The sequence below is a fragment of the Scardinius erythrophthalmus genome, assembly GCF_964197995.2.
Source record: "Scardinius erythrophthalmus genome assembly, chromosome: 20".
Lineage (NCBI taxonomy): Eukaryota > Metazoa > Chordata > Actinopteri > Cypriniformes > Leuciscidae > Scardinius > Scardinius erythrophthalmus.
Genome location: NC_138240.1, coordinates 6725635 through 6751202, shown reverse-complemented (window position 1 = coordinate 6751202; position 25568 = coordinate 6725635). Strand labels below are relative to the sequence as shown.

At 35.1% G+C, this 25568-nt stretch overlaps 1 protein-coding gene across 1 annotated transcript; it reads left to right on the top strand.

The window, feature by feature from the left end:
* Nucleotides 1–867: 867 nt before the first annotated feature.
* On the top strand, nucleotides 868–24733 carry fnbp1a (formin binding protein 1a; the record flags this gene model as incomplete). Its single annotated transcript, XM_081348821.1, has 17 exons — nucleotides 868–942; nucleotides 2809–2924; nucleotides 6191–6247; nucleotides 7118–7265; nucleotides 8927–8989; nucleotides 9574–9693; nucleotides 13516–13644; nucleotides 14097–14243; nucleotides 17387–17566; nucleotides 18555–18737; nucleotides 18996–19010; nucleotides 19291–19400; nucleotides 19994–20126; nucleotides 20480–20607; nucleotides 21265–21407; nucleotides 22886–23044; nucleotides 24422–24733. 17 exons carry the CDS (start codon nucleotides 868–870, stop codon nucleotides 24427–24429), a joined length of 1914 nt encoding a protein of 637 aa, XP_081204947.1. The 3' UTR covers nucleotides 24430–24733.
* Between the last annotated feature and the right edge of the window lie 835 nt (nucleotides 24734–25568).

Here is a 25568-nt window from a genome sequence, read left to right as displayed (position 1 = left end):
TGACTGGGAATTTTGGATAATTAAGTATTTTTATATTATTTTATTTAGTGTGTGTTATTTTATTTCGACGCCAAATAGCAACTGGCTACTTAATGAACTTGTTTTTCAAAGACCTAACTTATAACCAGCCATGTATCTGGAATGACACACTAAATATTATATGAAATATTTCCTTTAGAACCAAGGGTCCATAAAATTACTTTAATAAATTTTTCTGTTATTATAAAAAAATATTAATTACTATTATTAAATCTATTTTAATGTAGTACTGTTCTAGTATTAACCCAAGTACAGTTAAAAAATATTTTCCTGAATTTTTTCTTGAAACTTCTTTGTCCTTTTATTTGACTATTTGTCTTTATTTTATAAGAGCAAAATTGCACACGATATAGGCACTAGATAAACTAGAACTAGTAAAAACGAAATCATTAAAACTATTTTTCACTCCTGGAACAAGACAAAAGAAGGAAGAAATGAAAGAAAAGCTATTCAGAGAAAAGATTTCAAAATGTCCTTCCCCATTCATTTTCCTCTTTATCCTTAGTCGCACGAATCCACATATTTGAGAGCACACATCTTGTTATCAGTTTATCTGTGAGTAACTGGTGTTGTGAGGTGGATTCTGGCGCTGCTGCGTGCCGCTCTGCGCGTGGCCGTCCAGTTCTCTCTGAGGCGCGTGAATGCACGAGTACACAAGGCATTATCTTCATTTCCATTTTCCCAGTTTCATCGGCAATTTACAGAATGCGGAGGTGAAAACGGACGGTCTCGCCGATCGAGGTACAAATCCTTGACGGTATACACTGGTATTAGACCAGTTAGTATTATTTTTAATATCTGAAAGCTGTTCCTGAGCGAAAATCACGCATGCATTCAAACAGAGGATTATCGCGGAGGAACTGCCTTGAAACCATGAGCTGCAGTTGGGGGACGGAGCTGTGGGTGAGTACCGACGTGAGGCATGGAGGTGAATGCATCTGCAAGATATTGAGCAATATAGCGCACAAATGTTTTACGATTTCCATTAGTAACATGAATATGCCCATTAGTGATGGATTAATAACCCACCGCACCGCCCATTTTACAATGTTGCAGACCGCAAATTCTAGCTACTATTACAGGAATCTTTCATTTCTCGAATTTAGCCCTGAATTTTATGCATGCACGTCCAGATATTTGAATGCAAGCAAATGCATGCTCCCTGAAGCTCGTTTAATGCAGTTATTAGTCATCAGCGTTGACTAAATACCCTAGATGGCAATAATCCTGTGCTAATGCTGTCCCTAACCACAAGTGAATGAGGCTGGAGCAGGTGCACAGGTTATTCCCAGGCATGTCTTTTCTCAGCTTTAATGTTGCAATGTGTCTGTAACAAAGTAACACAGTGTTGTATTGTTGCACCACATGTTATAGCTTCTATTATGATATTGCATTGTCTTAATATTTTAACGTTTTCTAATAATATCTGGTCCTTGCTAGGCTAGCTGTAACATCATGGGACCTTTACCTAGTAACAACACCATAATGCAGGATAAAATATTCAGGGTTGTATAGCCTAGTGGTTAAAAATCAGGGTGCTAACCAAAAAAGGTTCAGAATTTCAGTCCAGGACCCACTTAATCTCAAGTTGTTGTAATATGTGTAGGAGAGACCAGGGAATTTGGGTAGGTTGTAACATCATCAGTTTAACCATTTAGAAATAAGTTATGGGGTGAAATCATCTTGCGTGGCCACCACCCTCCTCAGGTGACAGTAGAAGCTGTAAGTCTTCATAAAATATTACAAGAGTGATATTTTAAAAGGATTTACAGGACTAAACCCAAGCTAATGGATGTTAAATGTCAGAAGTCGTATCATCTGAATCAGCAGATTCTTGTTTAATTTAATTAAAAGCTACAACAATAAATTAAAGCATTCATCCAATAGTATGACAACAGTGCTCTTGTACTTGACAATCATTTAAGTTCAGGGATAAGTTATTGATTTCTAAAAACTGCTTTAATTTGTGTCAGACAACTACACAAATATTGGTCACACTTTAGATTAGGGTCCAATTCTCACTATTACCTACGACTTTTGCCTCAGTAAACTTCTAATTACGGCTTATTAATGGTTAGTAAGGTAGTTATTACGTTTAGGTATTAGGCAGGATTTAAGGGATAAGAATAAGGTACATGGCCAAAATCATAAGCAACTCATAGTGAGAATTGGACCCTAAACTAAAGTGTTACTGAAATATTTTATCAAAGTTTAAGTCATTAGTCGTAAAAACACAGTTACAAACAATATAAGGTGTTGAAAATTTTACTGTGGATAAAAATATCAGTTGAATGGCTAATTCAAAATTGTCTATTTAAACTGACAAATGCTTTAAAAGTTATACTATGGTACTCACAGGAGATTCAGATCAATATGCTTTGTAACAGTAACCTAGTGGTTAATAGGTTTCAAAACAAGTTAAATGCTCTGTGATGGATGAAGTTTGTACTGTGTATATAGTGATAAGCATTACGGCCGGAGGGCTAGCACTGCTGAATAATGGATCTGACTCATTGCCAATGTCAGACAATACTGCACACTCATGAAATTATATGGGATGACTTGATATCTCTCCTTTGGGTCCTCTTTCATAGTTATATCAAATCCATCAAAGCAAAATCTATACTTTTTTATCTCCTAAAGTGTTCCTTTTGGCACTATACCTTAATTGCTATTTCATTTTTTGTAATTGATATGAACGTGAGACGCTCTAAATGGTCAGTCCTTCATATGTTAACTTTCAGTCTGTTGTTTTGCTGTCCTTTGCAGGATCAGTTTGATAATCTAGAGAAACACACTCAGTGGGGCATTGAGTTTTTGGAGCGCTACACTAAGTTTGTGAAGGAACGGTCTGAAATCGAACTGAGCTATGCCAAACAGATCAGGTAAGATTTGTAATTCATTCATATATTTGTAGATCTTATAATGATAGGGTCATGTTATCATCCTTTAGTTGCTCAAATTGTATGTCAATACAAGTCACATTTATTTATTAAGTGCTTTATACAAAAAATATTGTTTAATAATCCGAAAGCCTAGTGATAATCTGGCAAGGGTCAGAATTCAGCACAACACCTGGACGGGATTTTCTCAGCTTTTTGTTAAAAATGTGGTGTTTACTCCACTATTTATAGTGTTATAGTGTTTTACAGCAGCTTCACTGTAATAAACTGGAAAATAAGTGTTAATGTTACAAAATTCATCAGTTTTGAAACAATTTTTAGCTGTAAAGCTCAGCAGAAGATTTTTTATTATTATTACTTGTCTCAATTCAGATTCAATGTTGATTCAGTTCAGTTCAATAACACTGTAAATGTTGCTAAGTTCATTAATTATAAAATGACTTCAAAAGCAAAAGACAATAGGATCATTATCTAGCTCAATTCAAGTTTTTGTGTTATCATCTGATACTATCAGTGCAGTCACATCGATAATATTTTCTGAATACGAAAATGTGTCAGTTTTTAGGGATGAGCGGTGTAACCAAAATCTTACATCACAGTAACTGTATATATTATAATATAATCATCACTAAAAATAGTAATATATTCAATAACCATGTTGCATTCTCTATTTTTGCATAATTCAGTGAATTAAATACTATTTTTGATCCTCACAGATTGATATTTCACTGCATCAGCAAAGTACTGAACTGTTAGTCAGAATTGATTAGTTAAGTCTGAATATGCCAGATATCTGGATAACACATGATTCACATTAAATGGCAAATGTATTATGCAAATGTTCATAAAGATGCTGTTATATGTATTATGTCAGTGAGAACAAACATTAAACAGGTCACATGTCCAATGTGTATTGCCATGGATACTGGGTTTCCACAGCTCTGACCTACATTTTTATTATCCACCACTGATACTGTAATATTTCTTCCTGACTGCATTTTGGAAGTTTATTAAGCAGCAGTTTTGACCCTGAGGATACTGGATGACTTACCAGCATCATCTGCGCTCCTGCTCAAAGACATACGCAGAGAAACCTCAGCGTTTATAATAAACCCCACAGCTGGAGCTCGCCGATTTGACCAGGCGCGCACCAAACAGGCCCTTTCTGTTTGCATGTTCTGATCTCATAAGAGTAAATCCTCTTTTTATGTGGCCGTTTGCTCAATCCATGCTTTGTTGTTATTTTTAAGAAGTGTGCCAGACGGTATTTTGTTTCTGAAGAAAGAGTCTTTAATTCACAACATTTCCCAGAGGCTTTTTTTTTTGTTCAGATCGCAGCCATGGGTGAAAGATTTATTAAGCGCTAAGCACATGTTAGCAGATAAACCGCATCGACATGGATCTGTCTGGCCGAGGAATAATAGTCCTTTGAAAACCGCTGGGTTGGGTTATTCTAATGAGGATTTATTTATGGCTTTGTTAACCTTTTTCCTATTTGCCGTCGCATATTGACACGTAGGGCGGCCCATTAGGCAGATCGTAGGGAAACTAGCAGACAATAAAGCAACTGCATCGGTGTGGTCTTGTCAAGAAACTGCAAGATGGTGATCTGCCTAGCAACACGTCAGACTCCTGGGAGTTACCGTTGGGTGTGTGCAGAGAGAGGGAGAGATCGAGTGAAGGAAAGCTGCAGGAAAAAGCATAGAGGGGGCGGCACCGTCAGCATGCGCTCTCACCCTCATAATTGATTTTAAGCCATTTATAGGCCCTCTTGAAATTAATCACATAATATTCATGTATAAAGCAATGATTTTCTCGTTTTTACTGTGTCGTTTGACGTCGTCCTGTACTCAGTTTTCCACTCTGATTGACAAAGGTCTGCCTCATGAATCGGACGCCTTGTTCGGTGGGATGATACGATTATTCTGATGGTGACATTAGCTTTTGTTTGCTCTGTCTGCAGCCTCGCGTTGCACCACAAGCACCATTAGATGTTATTTGTCATTGACATGCACAATTTCATTCATTCAAATTACCGGGAGACAAAGGCACATTTGAAACAGTAAAATGTCTTAGTTTGCCATGCTTTCTGCAAAACCAATAGTTTATTTATTTTTTTGGTGGAAGAAATGTTTGCTAAATTTGCTGTTTTTTATAACTGAGAGGATGTAAATTAATTAACTATTTTTTTTTATTACTCTTTAGAGGTACACTAAGTATCTTTTGGCCCTCTAATGGTTAAAAAACAAAACTGCATGCATTTTGCAGAAGAACATTGTTTTGGTTGTGCTTCGACTCATCAAATGGATATGGGTATCCTACTGCTCATAAAACATTCACTACTGGCTTATGAAGATATGACCAGTTTAGATGGAAAGGATTTCAAGCTGACTAGACATGGTACGTCCTTGAAAATAAATTCCAGCCACCAACCATAATGAAATGACCCTTCACACAATAGATAATGCTTTACAATGAACTCTGTTAGAGATAAGGCAATTGATCTGTTCAATAAAATACCTCACTCACCAGTTGAGTATTAAAAACGCCATCGCTTTTACCACATGTTTGTAATTCCTCAGTTCTCGCCATCTTTGAAAAGCCAAGCTAATGTTGATCCTTGTTTTATTACAAGCTCTGTCACGTTCTCTTTATGCTTGCAGACTCTCATCTTTTCTGCGTTTTTTTTAAACGGGTGATTTGAGATTTAGTGATTCCGTCATGTCCGCATGTCAACCTTTTCCGCCCGTTGTGTCAACTAACCTATGCCGTTACACCATACATGCATCAAAGTGGCCAGTGACCAACTTTTCTCTATTTACGGATATGACGCACGGGCGAGTGATGTATGATATAAACACTACAATATAAACTTATTATAATAAGCTTACCATAGTGAATCAGGGTAAGACAAAAACACGTTTTGGAACAAGGATTGATGAGGTATTGACTCATTCAATGTTTTTTATTATTTTGAGGGAAAAAAAGTTACAGTGTACCTTTAAAATGTGTAATATATGTACCACCAGCTTCACCAAAAATGACGACTAAACACTTCCTCCATCTACCATTGGTTGGACAAACAGATAGTCCCGCCCTAAAACTCACACCATTGGTTGAGCCAGTATTGGGCTGGTTCAAACAAACAAAATTAATTTACAAACGGCTTGCTTATAGTTGTTTAATGGGGAAAATATTTGAATGTAAAATATTGACACCATTAAAATACTGTTTTGTATGTCTTATAGGAATCTGTCCAAGAAGTATCAGCTGAAGAAGAACTCTAAAGATGAGGAGGAGTACAAGTGAGTGAGAACAGTTTGGCACACATAAATCATACACATGCATTGATATCTTAAACATAGCCATTTACTAATGATGTATCAGCTTTACTTACACAAAACTAGGGTTCAAAAGTTTGGAGTGAAAGATTTTATTAATATTTATTATAGAAGTCTCTTATGCTCACGCTGCATTTTTTAAATCAAAAATACAGAAAAAAGCAAGTGTGAAATATTATTATAATTTAAAATAACTGTTTTCTATGTGAATATATTTTTAAATGTAATTTTTATTCCTGTGATCAAAGCTGAATTTTCAGCATCATTACTCTACTCTTTAGTGTCACATGATCCTTCAGAAATCATTCTAATTAGATGATTTGCTGCTCAGGAAACATGTCAATTTTGCATAGGTCTCATTTGCTGTAATTACATTGCATTGTTTGGTTGCCCCAAAATTACTTGTTCACTTCAGCCAGACTTGCTTGAATGCTCTTGCATTGTAGAACAAAATATCAAATTTTACAAGTATTATTTAAAAGGAACAATAGCATGCTTTTCAATCTAAATTTTTAACGAAAAAGAAGTTTATTAGGTTATAAGTTGACACCAATTAGTTAAAATGGCTCATACAACTGACATGCAGACATTTTTAATGTGACTTAAGGGTCCATACATTTTTGGGGCCACTATGTATTTTGGCATGACATTGGCCAGCATTAATATCAGCATCAATATCAGCCATTGAACAACGAATTAAGTTGACTACTATTATAGTCTTAATCATGAGTGGGCCATTTTTAATTCAGGAAGAGAAACTAATTATTGTCACATCTATAATGTCTCATCTTGTTTTTTGTTGATGTATTATAACGTTTTCGCATTTGCTGTTAGGTACACGTCATGTAGAGCATTTCTGATTACCTTAAACGAGCTGAACGACTACGCGGGTCAACACGAGGTCATCGCCGAAAACCTGTCCTCTCAGATCACCGCCGAATTGACCCGCTACACTCAAGAACTGAAGGCTGAACGGAAATCGGTACGAACATGTCTTTTCCGTGCTTTTCTTGTCAGGACGATGCCAAAAAATCCTGCTTTCTAGAGATCATCTTCCTAAAAAAGAATCAAATCCCGCAATAACATGCATCACCCGTTCAATAAATGTATGAAACTACAGTAATTCTTTCTCTGCGCTCAGCACAGGCTCACCTCTTACAAATCCAGGGTTAATCGCGTAGGAATATGGTATTATTGTGTTTATGATTTCTCCCAGCTCCGTGGAATGAAGCCAGACCCAATGTGGGTCATGTATTCAGGTCAATGGAGTTTGAGAAGGTCGCCCTCCCCCCGCTCTTGGCCTCTCTTGTCTAAAGGTTCTCGCACGGGTTCAGGAGGCCTCTGTCTGAGGCTGGTGGCTGGAAGTAATAGGACAGCAGAGTAAAACACCACCGCACACGAGCTGAGGGAAGCTTCATTCCCTCTGTTGATGCATTTTGTCTGCCTTTTGTGTTCAAATGTCACGCTGAGAGAAAGTGGTCTTTATGTATTTTTCATAAAGAGAGTAGTGGAATGCCATGAGTGGGAAGACACAAGTGATCGCCTATGCCGGCTTGTCAGTGAAGTTTTCGCTAATGAGAACCCCTAAATAAATGATTTGTGTTCCAGGGAGGAATTCTGCAGTTAATTAACATTTATTTTACAAGGGTATGTCTTTGCTGCCGTAATTGAATTCTTCATGGAATGACGAGGGGTTTGGAAGGATTCAGCGATAGCTCTGGAATATAATCTTTCTAACAGCTGCTGTCTGGCTTGATTGTCTCATATTTCATTTAATCAGCTTAGTTTCCAATTAAATGTCTTTTCAGCATAATATTTTATAAGGACGTGTTGGACTGGGATAGTTGTCATGACTGTGCAAGAGCTGAAATATAATTTCCTAAACCTCAAACCCCCTTAATTATGGTAAAAAGTTACTGTACAATACAGTTTTGCATAGATTGTTTCTGGTATAAACAGCCAAATTTGAATTTTTTGAAAATAATTGGGTGAATTATGATCAAATGAGCTATTAATGTAATTAATGCGTAAAAATGTAATTCCTTTTCTATAAAAAATTTATCTATCGTAATGCTCTGTACCCTTTTTTATTAACCTCCAACTGTACAGACTCCATTTCAACTTGTCTATTTTTAGTGTGTTTTTAGTCTTGCACATTTTCTTTGCATTTTCTTCAGAGAATGTAGAAAATCTAGTTTTCACTATTTGTAACTACCGTTCAAAAGTTTGGGGTCAGTACGATTTTTTTTAAAGAAATTTTAATAGTTTTATTCATCAAGAATGCATTAAATTGATCAAAAGTGACAGTAAAGATATTTATAATAATGTTACAAAAGATTTCTATACTTTTTATTCATCAAAGAATCCTGAAAAATGTGGATCATGTGATACTGAAGAGTGAAGTGATGGCTGCTGAAAAGTCAGCGTTGCCATCACAGGAATACATTACATTGTAAGATATATTAAAATATAAACAGTTATTTTAAATCGTAATTAATTGTATATTAACGTTTTTACTGCATTTTTGATGGAATGAATGCAGCCTTGGTGAGCATAAGAGGGAAAGAAATCTTAACAACCCTAAACTTTTGAATGGTAGTGTATTAAATTGTAATTCTATTTCTTGTCTTTTCTTTCCGATAGCATTTTCATGATGGCCGCAGAGCGCAACAGCACATTGAGAATTCCTGGAAGCAGCTGGAATCGGTGAGTCAGTTTAACTGAACAGAACATAGTGTGACTATTCAAATTTTTCCTGATAGTGCCTTCTGTTTCATCACCTGTCTGAGATATGAGCTAGAACTGGGACACTTTGTTTCAGTAAACGCTTGTTAGAAATGAGCCACGGGTGTCTGTAAAAGGTGTCTCTTTTAAAATGAGCAACAACTTACTGCTACAGGTTTTAAGACAAAAAGAAAGTAACTATTGTGGTTTCACAGACAGGGCTTAGATTAGGCCAGGATCAGGCCTTTTAAATTTAAGTAGCTTTTTTTATAAACGTGCCTCAGAAAAAACATTACTGATGTGCATCTTGAGACAAAACAATGGCACTGACATATTTTAAGATTTGTCATTTGATATTTTTACATTAAAACAGCTCAAACATGCATTTTAGCCTGAGACTAGGCTTAAGCCTTGTCTGTGAAACTGGGGGATAGTGTAACTAGCTAAAAGTAGCGCCACTACAAGCTGAACTACATCTTTTAGTCACTTGAGCGTTGCATACTTTTTTTCAGCAATTAAAAAATAATAATTTTTAATTTTAATGCAAGTTTCTTTGCTCTTTTCAGAGTAAGAGAAGATTTGAAAGAGACTGTAAGGAAGCAGATCGCGCCCAGCATTACTTCGACAAGGTGGATGCCGACATTAACGTGACTAAAGCAGACGTGGAAAAGGTATGGATCACGCGTGTGTGTGATGGAGAAGAGACCGATCCTATCATAAACCCCTCATTCTCCATGACTGCTTTCATCCTTTTCTGTGAGTCTGTGTGGATGATCCCTCTTTGGAACGAGGCGGTGTTGACGGACGCTGATATAACCGATGTCAAGTTCCCACCTTACACCTTATACTGTACCTCACCTGCTCCTACCTTCTCTGTACTGCAGAAAATACCCATTTTGTTCAAAGAGAAGTTGGACAGTATGCACGATAAATCTGTGATCAAATTGGTACCTGCTAAATTTTCGTTTTCGTATTTGGCATTGGGCAGATATTTTAAACAGATAATATTATAGATTATTTTCCAATTCAAACAAACCAAATAATTTCATATTCAATGCCAGGTTTCAAAAACGTAAACAGTTTGCTTTTCTACTGTACACAGAAATATGTAGGCAAAAATTATAAACTGGAGCTTTAGTATGAACACTAGGGCTGGACAATGTATATTGTAAATATAGTATATATATATTCACCATGATTATAATTGCAAATTTAATTAATAAAATTAAGCAGCATTCTGAATATTAATGTACTTTTTTAAGGTCATTGACTTAGTTTTGCAATCTCTCGCTATTATGAGATTGTTGACACAGAGATGTTTAATAGTGTTTCAAATTTAAATTAGTAAGTTTGATTCATTTTTGTGAATATTTCAAAAACTCAAAACAACATTTACTATTACATTATTAAAATCAAAATTTGCATCTGTTATTTAATGGACCTCAGATAACATGAACTAAACCTTTTCAATTAAAATGTTTATTAACGTTAACAAAGATAAATAGATACTGTAACACATGTATTGCTCATTGTTAATTTATGTTAGATAATGCATTAACTGTTTACTAATGGGACCTTATAGTAAAGTGTTACCGGAATTTTATTATTTAAATGTTCAATAATAATAAAGGTAGTTTCAATAAGAAAGAAAAAACAACTAATATGGCAGCGGCCTGTTTGTTATTATTATAAGGCTAAATGAACAGATTTGGATTTTGTTTAGCCCATGTATAGATGTCTTCTTAAGTAACTTCTGTTATTAGTGTGTCTGTGACACTAATCGACTCTGTCTTTGTTTTTTAACATGTCTTAAAGCGGTGTTCTCTCAAGGTAGGTTTGAACCAAGAGTCGTCTTTGTCGGTGAGGAGTTTGTCAACTTGTTCGGTGTATTACCCATATCAGCAAAGAGTGTTTGTCGTAATTTTCGTTTTTTTTTTTTTTTAGCTTTTGTTACGTTCACGTCTATGCTTGCAGCGAATCTTTCCTGTATTCACCTTCTACAAATGTACAGAATAAGACTTGTCATGGAAGACTGATGTTAAAATGCATTTCGATTGCGAAAATGGGCTACGTTTACGTTTAGGGTTACACAAAATCAATAGCTATTACTGTCACCCACAAAAAGTCCTGAGTTTGAGAGTCTGTGCACACTGTCTGGTTCATGTACATGATGTTGTATACAGTATGTACAGAGGCCACTTAAAGCATTTAGACTCTTTAAAATGAATGAATTTCATTGCATTATGTGCTGTATTAAATCAAGTGGCACAAACACACTTTTCAAGCAAAACATTTCAGTTTGTTGTGTTTTAGATATAGATATGCTGTTCAAAATTAATTAAAAAAAATATTGTGACACTTCGGGGTTGCAAAATATGAGTGGAACATAGTTAATGTGATGAACTATTTCTGTTAGGATACCTGTAAGAATCCACGAAAAAGTCATTGAGCAAAAATGTCAAGTTTAGTGAAGTTATTTCTGAGAAAAGCTTTACCTTTTTTGCATATGCAACTTGGATTTATATCTTGTATTTAATGCAATTAACATTCACAAATTTGTGTGTGACTTAAGTGTCCAAATGCTTTTTCGGTCTGCTGTATGTGTTTAGTTAGTATGCATGATGAATGGATGTCTGGTGCGAATAATTTGGACTTTCACTTTCACATTTTGTTTTTGGAACATTCATTGTCATTTTAGTGTGTGTGTGTGTGCGTGTATGTATTTGTGTATTTATTTTCTCATACACTGTCGATACCCCATCGTGTTATTCTTGTCAGAGTCTTCTTCATCATTATACTACACTATCTCTGGAGTGTGCAGTATACAACCAGAGCACACTGAGTGATATATCCCACAATGCAATACAGTTAAATTGACCTTCCATTTCCAGGTTCAAATGATCCTGAAGGAATATCAACTGCATCTTTTTTGACTCATTATTTAATCAAGACTGCCATGATTTAAGACATTTATACACAAAATGAGTACGGAGAACCTAAAGGGACATGGTGGTGGGAGAACGCAAAACATTTGCGAGAGAATGCAAACGCATTGACTTATTTTTGTCCCTACCATCTCATATTTTTTTCCATCACCATGTCCCTTTAGGGGCTCCGTAAAATGGGATTAAAATCCAGAGTAACTGTTTAATTTCAAATGATACTGTAACTATTTCAACACCACTAGATGAATGAAACATGCATATTGATTAGGTCATGTAGCAAACTAAGTAAAAAAATGACCAAAATTGACTATTTTGCTTTCTAACATTTTAAGGTTAGTCATAGACAGTATATATCACCTTTTTTAGATTAAAGGAGTAGTTCACTTTAAAATGAAAATTACCCTATGATTTACTCACCCTCAAGTCATCTTAGGTGTATATGACTTTCTTCTTTCGGACGAATACAATCAGAGTTATATTAATAAATGTCCTGGCTCTGTGGATTGCAACCATCAAGTATGAAGCTCAAAAAGTGCATCCATCCATCATAAACGAACTCCACACGGCTTCGGGGGGGGGGTTAATAAAGGCCTTCTGAAGCAATGCGATGAGTTTTTGTGTAAAAAAATATTCATATTTAACACGTTTAATTATAGCTCTGAGCTACTCCTTAAAAGCATCATTTGACAACTTCATCTGCTTAAAGTCACCATGAAATCAAAATTGACACTTCTTTTATTGTGTGTGGAATATTGCAGTATTAGTATAAATTATTTACCTGTGCACATCAATGTTTTTCGAAAATTCATAGAATTAAAATAAGTTCCCCTTCCTTTTTCAGCGACTTCTCTTTTGCCGTGAGGGCGGGACAACCTGTCACTCACATGAGATCGACCAATAGCAAAGCACAACCATCAAATCAATTCCCCATGGACAAAATCAAGTCCTGCCCTAAATTTGTTCTTGTTTCTGAAGCCATTTCAGTCGGATATAGGTCAAAATAGGGATCACAACTTCTGTTTCATTCTGAATTTAACTATGTAAATATACTAATGCAGCGATAAGTCAACCGACGGCCTTGTTATCGGATAATGCACATTTTTGGTTTTCGTTTATTTTTGAGTGGACGCTCAGTGAATGTGTAAAGTAAATCATTCCATTCCAGTAGTCTACTGAAAATCATTCTCCTATCAGTTAAACTCTACATAAAAAAATCGATGACCCACAAATCTGCTGAATGAATTACTGATAAACATAGCTAGCTTTTGCGTTATTTTTCCCGAGTACATCATTTGATTATATTTCTGTGTTTGATCTGTGCTGTTTGGTTAAGGGCTTGGTTAAGTGTGTAGATCACTGACTCTATTGATCTGAAGTTGACATCAGACTACATGTTTATATTATATTCTGTAATCTGCTAATAGACTCTCACTGTTTGTTTATTTGTCATGTCAAAAGGTGATTGTTTTATTTGTCAGTCCTTTACGTTCTGATGTCATTCTTTGTAGGAAGGATCTTAATAAATTTTTTTCTCTCTGTCTTTTGTGCTATCTGTCTTTCTAGGCGAAGCAGCAAGCTCAGTTGAGGCATCAGGTAGCTGAAGACAGTAAAAACGAGTACCTGACATACCTGCAGAAGTTCAACAAGGACCAACACGAGCACTACTACACCCTCATACCACATATCTTTCAAGTAATTGTCTCTCTTGATCATAAATTAAACAATATATTAAAATATTAAGTCACACTTTAGATTAGGGTCCAATTCTCACTATTAACTAAACATTAACTACGACTTTTGCCTCAGTAAACGCCTAATTACTGCTTATTAATAGTTAGTAATGTAGTTGTTAAGTTTAGGTATTGGGTAGGATTAGGGATGTAGCATAAGCTCATGCAGAATAAGGCATTAATATGTGCTTTATAAGTACTAATAAACAGCCAATATACTATTAATATGCATGCTAATAAGAAACTAGTTCATCGTGAGAATTGGACCCTAAACTAAAATGTTACCAAGTATTCTAATGTTGATGAAAGAAAAATATGTTTTTAAGCTTAACTTTTATGTCTGATATGCATTGGTTGGACCATGAACTTCTCAGTGTAGTATTGCATGGTTTAATGGTGTTTTCTCTTTTGCAGAGGATACAGGAGATGGAGGAGAGGCGAGTGGGCAGGGTGAGGGAGAGCATGCGGGTGTACACTGAGGTCGAGCGTAAAGTATTACCCATCGTCAGCAAGTGTCTGGACGGCATGACCAAGGCAGCTGAATCCATCGAGCCTAAAATGGTACGTTAAGTTCTATGGCTCCTTTATGCTGAAAATGCACTGTGGTTCCTGATTCCATAGCTATCTGTTGATCTGCCTAGTGCCGGAAAATCCTATTCAATGAAGATCTTTTAGGCCATAAAAATACCTTTTTAGTAGTGTGGTTGAGAATCGAGAACAGGTTCTTGTTCAGAATTAGTAACATTAAAACAAAATAGCACATACACAATGCCCAATCAGTGTCTAATGTCTCTTATTGATCGGTTATTTTAATTAATCAGTCAAAAAGATTTGCAAATCACTTTTAGACTCAGATTACTACTTAATTATGAAGTGTAATATCTGCACTACTAATTTAGTTTCTAAGAATCTATAATCAATAATAATAGCAAGACTTGACAATAAAGGTCCCTTTAGTTAAAGGGATAGTTCACCCAAAAATGAAAACTCTGTCATTAATCACTCACCGTCATCATGTCCTTCCAAAACCGTAAGACTTTTGTTCATCTTCGTAAAACACAAATGAAGATATTTTTTAAGAAATCGTTTTGATGAGCTTTGTGTCCCTCCATTGACAGCCACACAACTGACACTTTGACACTTCAAAAAGTTCATAAAGAGATTGTAAAACTTGAGTGGTTTAGTCCAAATTTTCTGGAGAGACACAATCGCTTTATATGATGAACAGATTGAATTTAGACTTTTATTCACATGTAAACATTCATAAACATTCAAACGAAAGTCTTACGGGTTTGGAAATAATGACATCATTTTCATTTTTGGGTGAACTATCCCTTTAGCATTTAGCAGTTTTTATTAATATTTCTTTTTTAATAGGCTATTACTTAACAAAAATACTACTGTTTATTGTTAGTTTACTGTATATTAGCTCAGGTCCATTAAAAAATATTAAGATACAATGCTTGATTTTAGTAATGCATTAGTAAATGTTAAAATTAACATGAACTTAGATTAATATATGCTTTAGAAGTCATTTTTATTGTTAGATCATGCTTACAAATGGAAACTTATTGTTAAGTGTTAGCATAATCATTAGCATAAGCATCAAGACATTTTTATGCACTACTGTTCAATGTGGGGTCAGTATGATTTTTCTTGCAAGAAATCTCAGCAAGGCTGCATTTATTTGATCAAAATATAGTAAAAACAGTATCTGAAATATTATTACAATTTAAAATAACGTTTTTCCATTTGAATGTTAAAATGTAATTTAATCCTGTGATCAACGCTGAATTTTCAGCATCATTACTTCAGTCTTCAGTGTCACATGATCCTTCAGAAGTCATTCTGATATACTGATTTGCTGCTGAATAAAAGTACTGCTTTCAAAAAACAAAGAAACTTTTAAATAGGATGCGTAAACAGGCTATAAAAAATGAAATGAAAACTTAAAAATTAAAGAGGGAAGAAGAAATAAGGGGGAAATAATAATTAAGACGATGACTTCACAGTCACAGGTAGGACTGTGATTTGTAGAAGCAGCACATAGGAGTTTTCCTGGCAGCGAGGTGATTCAACTTTTCCAAATGAAGCCAGCAGATGAATAATATAGCAGTTCAAAATGCTGACTAGATTTCTGTGATTATCGCTGGCCCACTTACAAGCTAACGAGTGGTGATCGTAATAGAGTGTCGTCGCCCAGGTTACCATCAATAATTTACAGCTGTGGGGGAATCGCTTGCAGCTAACGGCTGATGTGCCTGTTGTCTGTCTCATCTGCTAAATCATGTCCCAGTGCTCACGTGGCCATTGCCGTCCTGTCCAAATATGGCAGATGGGAAGTCTAATTTCCAGCGCAGCACTAATTGACTCTTACGAGCTGGGTTTTGCAGCAGATTTGAAGTGGCTTAGCAACAAAGACTTAAGCCTCTCTGTGGCTTTTGGGCTGTGTGTGTGTCTTTTCAGAGATAGTGTGCTGGCCATATGAAGCAGCGCTCCATAAAATCAACCTCCAATAGAAGTCATTGGTTGATTTGGTAGGGTTATGGATGCCATGTATATGCTAAATATAGTCTCTTGGTCTGACCTGTACTGCAGTAAAGGGATTAGATCGAGGGGATTTACAGCAGTCTTATTTCTGTGGTGGATGTGCATTTCATTGTCTGTAGTACATAATTGTACTGTGATTATGATGATGTGAGTTGGAAGGTTATCTTTAGTTAAACTGTAGCTTACAGTGAAGTCTGTATTGCCATAGTAAATCATCCATGACAGTGTTTCCTGCAGGATTTAGCTTCTTTAGCAAGATTAATAACTTGATAGACAATGATACTTTTTGTATTTATATATATTTAAAAAAAATAGTTAAAATATAATATTATAAATATTTATTAATATTTTATTTATGTATTTACATCAATTCTAAAATGCGACATGCGAGTATGTATCTTTAAATACAAGATAAATTATATTCTATTATATTCTAAATTATATTCTAAATTATAATCTAATAATATTTTCTAATTTTATATTAGTTATTATATTTATATATAATATGTGTGTTTTTTAAAAATGTAAATAACTTTTTCTTCTGTTGAATTATATTTAAAGTATAAGAAAATCCACTGTTTAAAATTCATCCATTTCGTGATGTTTACAAAGTCAATGATTATTAGTGTTAAATAATCATGATCACAATACTGACCAAAACAATCTTGATCATGATTTGTTTATAATCGAGCAGCCCTATAACAAAGTAACCGTTCTGGGCTCATTTTGAGTCAGATGTAACCGCAAGAAGTAATTGCGGTTTACAAAATGAATTAGTAACCTGATTTATCTGATTCAGTAAAGAAGTGAATAATTCAGTTTGATTCGTCAGTTGGTTTTAACTAATTTATTCAAATGAACCTCACCAGTTGAACTCATTGGGTGTATTTGAAGTTATTGAGAAAAATCCAATAGAAAGTTATGTTGCTGTTTCCAACCATATGCTATATTTTATAGCATATACATTTTTTTAAAATCTTGTAAATGTACACTATATATACATTACAGTGAACAGACTGTGCTAAATGAAATATCTGATTTGTGTTAGTAAATGTTGTGATTTTAAACCCACTTAACTTGAAGAGTCATCCTAATCTCTCTTTTTGTTATAGCACAAAGCCTTACTGACATTTTTATCCCTTTTTTAATCTCAGGACAGTAAGCAAGTTGTAGAATCATACAAGTCGGGCTTTGAGCCGCCGGGTGACGTGGAGTTTGAGGACTACAGTGTGTCAATGAAGAGGGCCGTGTCAGAATCAAGCTTCCTCAATGCTCGCGGAGAGAGCAGACGCCGGAGCAGGAGCAAACTGTGGCCTTTACTCAAGAGAAATAAGGTACGGCGTCAGGCGGATCTGTGGATCAGAAACACCTGCTAAAATCACAGATAAGCAAATAAAAGAACTGGAAACTACGCTGCACATTTATGGCACATTGAGATGCAACTATATTCAATACATTTTATTGCTATTAACTTAAGGAGTGTTTGCAGTGGCTATTTCATGCAACTAGATCATGCAGTTCGTTATAATAGAATCTTATTCTGATGATTAAAGTCAGAAGTTGCGATAGTCCAGTGGAAGGCCGATAGTGACGTATATCCAAGTAAAATGAAAAAATGTAGGGCCAGGTGGGACTTGATTTTGTTCATTGGGAATTAATTGGATGGTTGTGGTTTGCTATTGGTCGATCTCATTTGAGTGACAGGTTGTCCTGCCCTCACTCCAAAAAACACTTCATCAGAGAAGAAATGTCGCTGCAAGAGGGAAGGAAAGTTAATTTGATTAAAGATTACGAGGGCATATCAAAATAATGATGTGCAGGGATAAATTATTTAGAATAAATACTGCAATAGTCCATAACATTTTTATTTCATGGTAACTAAAGTCGAGTTGACACTGTACAATTTGTACAAGAAGTCTTTGATCGCTAGTTTGACATGTTGACCAATTGCAATCAAATTTGACCTCTAACTGAATTCTGGCAGTGTCAGACGTTTTGAGGCACAGTCCTGTAGTGCGACCTCGTCAAATCTAAAACCAATAGGAGCGCAGAACCTGATGACGCAATTAGTGAGACAACAACAAACCACCACTTGACCCACACACGTCTTTGGTTGTTTTGATAGCGCCACAGTTTGTAAACGTGAACATATATTGGATTACATGCAACACCTTTAATAAAGCTTGCAATGAGTTTTTTGTCACTGCATGAGAAGCATTGAACATTGGCTTTGGCCTTGAATATTTCTCTCTCTTCATCTTCTCTCTTCCTGTCTTTCTCCATTCCATTTCTCAATGTGCTCCATCACACCCTCATCTGTAGCTTATGTCTTTGTTAGCGTCGCCCCGCCAGCCCCCTCCCCCTCCCCCCACGTCCCCGTCTCCGGACGGGCTCCTCAACGGCCCCCAGTCCCCGCAGCAGCCCAAGGAGCCCCTGAGCCAGCGCCTCAACGACTTCATGAGCACCAAACACAAAATGCACTGCCTGCGGAGCCTGAAACGTGGGGTAAGTTCACGAGCCGCCACGTCACGCGTGTGTGTTTCCCGTGGATCTGATTGGACGACTCCAGACACTAAAGCACCATCAAGCTCAGTTTGGTTCTAAAGTAATGTGTGGATGTGTAATCTGTGTCTCGTTCTCATGCTTTTTATCAACGCCATCCTTAACATATCTGTCTTAACAGCAACATGAAACTCCATGTTTTCTCTGTGTGTGTAATAACAGTTTCACCTAACACGTTTTTTCTTGTCTTAACATTCACAGCTTTCTCTAAAGCTGGTAAGTCTGACTTGATATTAAAATGTGCTATAAAATCCTCAAGTCTTTTTATATTAAGTGTTTATTTTATATATTATGTATTTTCATTTTGACTACACGCTGAATTTTTAATGCTTGAAGTAAAGTAAGTTATAAAAATTAAGGTTTGACAGTCAAACTTTTGGCATGAAGGCTGATCCATATTATAGCTTATTCTGTCCAAGATCTGCCCACTTAACTGGCAAGCTATTTGTGTTTGGTTTGTTATTTTCAACTCATAACTTTCTGTATCTTTTCACAGGGAACAGGCCAGGAGGACTACAGTCATCTGCCCCCCGAGCAGAGGAGGAAGAAACTACAGGCCAAGCTCAATGACATCAACAAGGACATCCAGAAAGAGATGGATCAGAGGTAAATCATCCAGTAGCTGCCATGCTGGGAATAGTAGCAGCCTTTCTGTAAAATACCTCATCATTGTTTAAAACATACACTACCGTTCAAAACCGTTTCTTTTAAGGGAAAAGACACTTAAATTGATCAAAAGTGACAGGAAAGACATTTATAATGTTACAAAATATTTCTATTTCAAATAAGTGCTGTTCTTTTGAACTTTGTTTATCAATGAATCCTGGAAAAGAGTATCACTGTTTTAATGTTTCTTATTATCAACATTGATAGTAAGAAATGTTTCTTAAGCATCAAATCAGCAAATTAGAAGGATCATGTGACACTGAAGACTGGAGTAATGACACCAAACTTCAAATCTACTCTAAAAACTTATTTATTCTCTTTGGCTTTTAATACTCCTTGAACAGTTTTGATTATTGTTTTACTATTGTTGTTTGTTCCTTAATTTTATGTGTACAGCACTTTGGTCAGCCTTGGTTGTTTTTAAATCTGCTTTATAAATAAATATTGTATTGTATTGCATGATGTAACAAAATGTCAAGTGAGTTCACATGCTTATTGTTTCTACTAACTCTTCTTCTTATAATTGTTTTCAGGGACGCCCTGACTAAAATGAAAGATGTCTACATTAAAAATCCTCACTTGGGGGATCCAGACAGTATAGATCCACGGTTAGAAGAAATCACACAAAGCTTGGAAAAATTGCAGCTTGAGGCACAAAAATTTGAGGTGAGTCCCTAATGAATTTGGTCAGGTACCTTCAAATGTCAATCATGAATATGTATACTGTGATTTATGTGTGTTTTTGTCTCACACTCAGTGTATAGTATAATATTGTATTTTATGTTTACTACCTGTATTTGAGCCTCTTATCATGTATATATTGTAAAGTGTAAATATTTTTAATACTGTACATGTGTTTGTGTGTATATTTTACACTCCATACTGTCAAGCTACAGAGATCGCATCAAATAATTTCACCACCTGTACACTTGTGTTCATGGTGTTGTGACAAAGTGATTTGATTAGAATGATTGACTATTACAAATAACTAGAAAGATCTGTTGCTTGTGTGTTCTCAGGGCTGGCTTACGGAGGTGGAGAGGAAGTTACTTGAAAAGGGATCTGAGTCTCAGAGAAGACAGAGCAATCATTTTGACTCGCAGGGCAACACGCCTCTTACAAACAACTACGGTCAAAACCGAGAGAGGTACTTCAGTCCCTAGACAGCAGGGCTGCCAAACATGATCCACAGAATGAGATGTCACGTTTATCTAAAGGGCGCATGTAATGAGAGTTCGTTTTACTATGAAAACATACTCTTAAAGGGACAGTTCACCCAAAAATGAAAATTCTGTCATCATTTACTCACCTTCAATGTTGTTCCAAACCTGTATGAATTTATTTCTTCTGCTGAACACAAAAGATGATATTTTGAAGAATGTTGGTGGCCATTTTTCCCCCCATACTATAGAAGTCAATGGGGCCCATCAACTGTTTGGTTACTCATATTCTTCAGAATATCTTCTTTTGTGTTCAGCAGAAGAAATAAACTCATAAAGGTGAATAAATGATGACAGAATGAAAAATTTTGGGTTCAAATATCCCTTTAACTTTCATAACTCAAAACTTCCCCAAAAAGACTGTGGATACATCACTGAACTTTATATAAAATACTATATAATGCGGTTTAATGCTATTAAAACTTCATCTTATTTGATGACACTACAGTAATCTTATAGGCACATCATGAATTCAGGACAGCCTCACGCGAGGCATGCGACGGTGTAACATTAACTGTATAATCTGACTATAACGTCAAAGTTAATTTTGTCTGTTTTACCCATTGCATGTCTTCTGCACATAGTCCGGATGGCAGCTACACGGAAGACCCCAGCACAGAGACGACGATGCAGTTCAAATCGCGCAGTACTGAGTTCGACGACGAATTTGATGACGAGGAACCTCTACCCACTATTGGAACATGCAAAGCACTTTATCCATTTGAAGGTAACGGAAAAGAAAAATGTGTTGAAAGTTCAAATGTGGTCAGTGGTTACGAAGCTCTTTCTGGGATAACAAGTTTAAAGTAGTTTCAACCAAAATGGGTTTTTCATTTATATTTGTTCACAAAACTAATTTTGTGCATTTAAGCATAAACTTTTCGATCAAAACGTTTTTAGTATTATGAGAAATATGTTGAAGTTTAAGTGTATCTAAACTTCATAAGGTATTTATATTTATATAATTTTATGGCAGAAATACATAGAAATTTGGATTGAGAAATTGCAGAATGGAAAAAAATAACACATGCAAACATTTTAAATAAACAACATTAAAATGTAATTAATTTTAAGATTTTAAAACAAAACTTTTTAAACAATTTATTCAATTAACTAAAAGAAATAAACACAATAAAATTAGTATAAAATTCAAAAATGAGTGAAACACTTTTATTACACAATTATTTGCTTGTTGAATTCATAATTTGTAAGTCGCTTTGGATAAAAGCATAAACACTTGGATTTAAACCAACATTTTTAATTAAAACATTTTTAACATAATGAGAAATATATTCAAGTTTAAGTGTGTCTAAACTTTTGACTGGTTCTAAATTTATATAACAATTTTATGGCAGAAATATACAAATTTAGATTGAGAAATGACATAATGTAAAAAACAATGTAAGCAAACAAACAATAAATTTACAATTAAATTTAAGAAATAAAAAAACTTTTTAAACATTTTACTCTAAAAGAAATATATTAAAATGTAAGTGTCTTAACTTTTTACAATTTTATGATTGATGAATATACTAATATATATATATATATATATATATATATATATATATATATGAATTTGACTGATAATTAGCAGAATGGAAAAAATAACAATTACAAAATTAACAATATTTTAAACAAACAACAATAAAAATACAATTAAATTTAAGAATTAAAAATAAAACGTAAAAAAATTACTCAACGACATTATAATAAAAACAAAATAAACAAGTATAAAATGAGTAAAAACTGAAGAAAAAAAAACGAAAATTCTGGATACAAGTGGCAGAAAAACAAAACCGAAAATTACATTTAAAAAAAAAAAATTATTAATTTAGGATAGCGTAATTTTACCAGCGTTGCCCAGCATGGCTACACACACCATGTTACAGCACAGTAGGGCTATTGCAAATTTTTTTAGCGGACTTTGTCTTTCCGGTGAGCGTGAACTGTACGTGCAATTCGTTTTTTTTTTTTACATTTAATTTGCGAGTGGCTTTGAGTAAAAGTTTCTGCTAAATGAATAAATTTACTCAAAATTAAAAAATAAATAAATAAAACAGAAAATGAACAGTGAAACTGGTTATTGAATGATGCTGATATAGTAATAATAAAAAAAGAGTGTTATGGGTGAAGGTATTTTTTTATTAAGTTGACACACTTGTTTTGGAGACAAATAAAAATTTCGTGTTTTTGCGTTTGTAGGTCAGAACGAAGGTACCATATCCATGGCCGAGGGTGAAATGCTGTATGTAATCGAGGAGGATAAGGGTGATGGATGGACCCGTGTCCGCAGAAACGAGGACGAGGAGGGATACGTGCCCACATCCTACATCAAACTCTTTTTGGACACGAATGCCAAAGGTGCTATGACATACATATAATCCCACGCCACAGAACACCCGGAAAGGGTCATTAGTGAAGGCCGTTTGTACATTACCGTTTGTACACTGTACATACAGTAGAAGATCGTGAAAATGTCCTCATTGAACAGAGGAAACAGAGCAATTTCTGTTTGGACATGTTCAAGATGCCATGTGTCATTTCTCAGTTTTGGTCTTTATTTACGTTTTTTCAATTATTTGTCTCTCAGACTTTATTTCTGCATCCATAAGGGTAAATTAGGCAATAAAGACACAGCTGCTGTGAAATTTTGATATATCTGATGGAATGGCATTATATATAGCATTATAGCTTGGCATTATGGTGGTTTTCTGCTATAACCAAGATATTTAGGTACTCATCATGTTCATATTTTTTAACGATCTACATGCAATCAAATACTTTTAGATTAGCAGCCAAATGATTATGAAATGTCATGAGCGGGAAAACTAATATTCTGAAACCTGGCAATAAAAAATAATTTACTAATATTTTGACCTTAAAACTACAAAATAAGTAGCAATCCTGCATTTTAACTATAGTGTTTTTAATTGTAATAATTTTTTTAAGACGTCGTCGGAATATCTGACTTGAGAGAATCTTTTGCATGAGAGATGGAATAGAATATTTTCTCAGGTATGTTTACGTTGGTCTACATCCTTGTACCTCAAATCCTGAATATACAGGATTTTTTCTTTCCCCTGCGGCAAATCACATTCAATTTCAATGCATATCATTAAATGTGAAGAGCTCAAGTGATTAATGCATGTATCTTTGAGACTTTAGCTAGCTTTGCATTTACTGCTGTACAAAAAAGATCAGCTTTAGAAGTAAAGAATATACTCATGAACCCATAGTTAACACAATGCCTTTCAGTGTAGTGAGCGTTGAAGCAATAATTCAAAAGATGCATGTTATTTGTACATTGACCAGCATGGAAAACGAACAGAACGTGAAGTTTCCAGAAGGTCAACGCAATGTGTGTTAGGAATATCGAATACCGCTCTATATGCATGCTATGAACCAGACAGGCTACTTTTGCTGCTTAACGGATTCATAATTTGTCCATAGCTTTATCAGCAGCTGTTAAATATGCTTGATAGTGTCGCAAGCTAAATATATGAACAGTTTTGTATCGTTTTATACCGTCCCTGTCTTTAATTCACATGACATAGTGGAGCTGCACTCTGAAGTTGAGCTGAACGTTTTTAACCCATCGTTTCATTGCTGTCTGTGAATCAACGATTGTACAGGAATATCATAGTTCAATTCTTCTGCAACATCTCTAACATGTCTTGTGTGATGTTTTTTTTTTTTTTTTTTTTTTTTTGCTTTTTGTTTCTGTTCCTTTCTTTGCAGATCCCTAAAAGTGTTTGGCTGGCACAGGAGTGGCAGGGCAAGCGTCCTTGCGTGAAACGTCCTCCTCTTGTAACTGTAGTCAGAGATGTGGGACAATGTGGAACTAACTGAAAGGATATTCCATTTTTAACGCAACCTCTTTCACTGAACTCCTCTCGTCTGCCATAATAATGCAAACCGATCTTTTTCATGACTAGCGTGCTGGTTATTTGCTAAAGCTTGCTTCTCGTATGGACCTACAGTAGAATATTTAGCCGTAGCTGCTTGCCGTCAGAGCAGAGCCTTTAGGTTTGTTTGCAGAGGCACAGAGTAAGTGCCGTGTACATGTCTTGTTATTGCCTGGCTTGCTTCAGAGCCGAGAGGAGTTTTCTCAAGAAGACTTAATTAGACTTAATGAATATTTGTCAGTGCAGACTGTTCAGTTGTGTGAAAACTATAAAAATGTGGGGGATAAATGGGACTCATTTTATACATTAGAAGCTTGCTTTGTTTTGTTGTACAGTGTTTGCAAGGCGGCACTGTATTTAAATCTTCTGCTACAATTTTGTGCAATTAAATCCAGTTAAAACTATAATAAATGTAAGATTAAGATTAAAGATCCATTAAAATGGCAATTTTCTTTCTTATGATGTTGATGACTGAATCAATGGACATATCAAAAGGTTTGGGGTCAGTAAGATATATATATATAAACATTTTGGAAAGAAATTAATACGTTTATTCAGCAAGCATGCTTTAAATTGGCCAAATGTCACAGTAAAAACTTTCATAATGTTACAGAAGATTTTTCATTGATCATTAGAAATGTTTCTTGAGCAGCAAATCATCATATCAGAATGATTTCTGAAGGATCATGTAAGACTGGAGGAATGATGCTAAAAATATTTGTATCTTTGCATCACAGGAATGAATTACATTTTTAAATAGATAGAATTTGTAATATTTGACAATAGTGTTTTTTTTTTTGCAATTAATGCAGCCTTGATGAGGATAAGAGTTTTATTTCAAAAACATCTTACTGACTCCAAACATTAGGGGTCTTTAAACCGACTTATGATCGAATGTTTTTTTTAAATGTAAAGGGGTCATGACATGGATTTTTTTTTTTTTTTTTTTTTTTTTTTGCACCTATTTTCAACCTTCATTC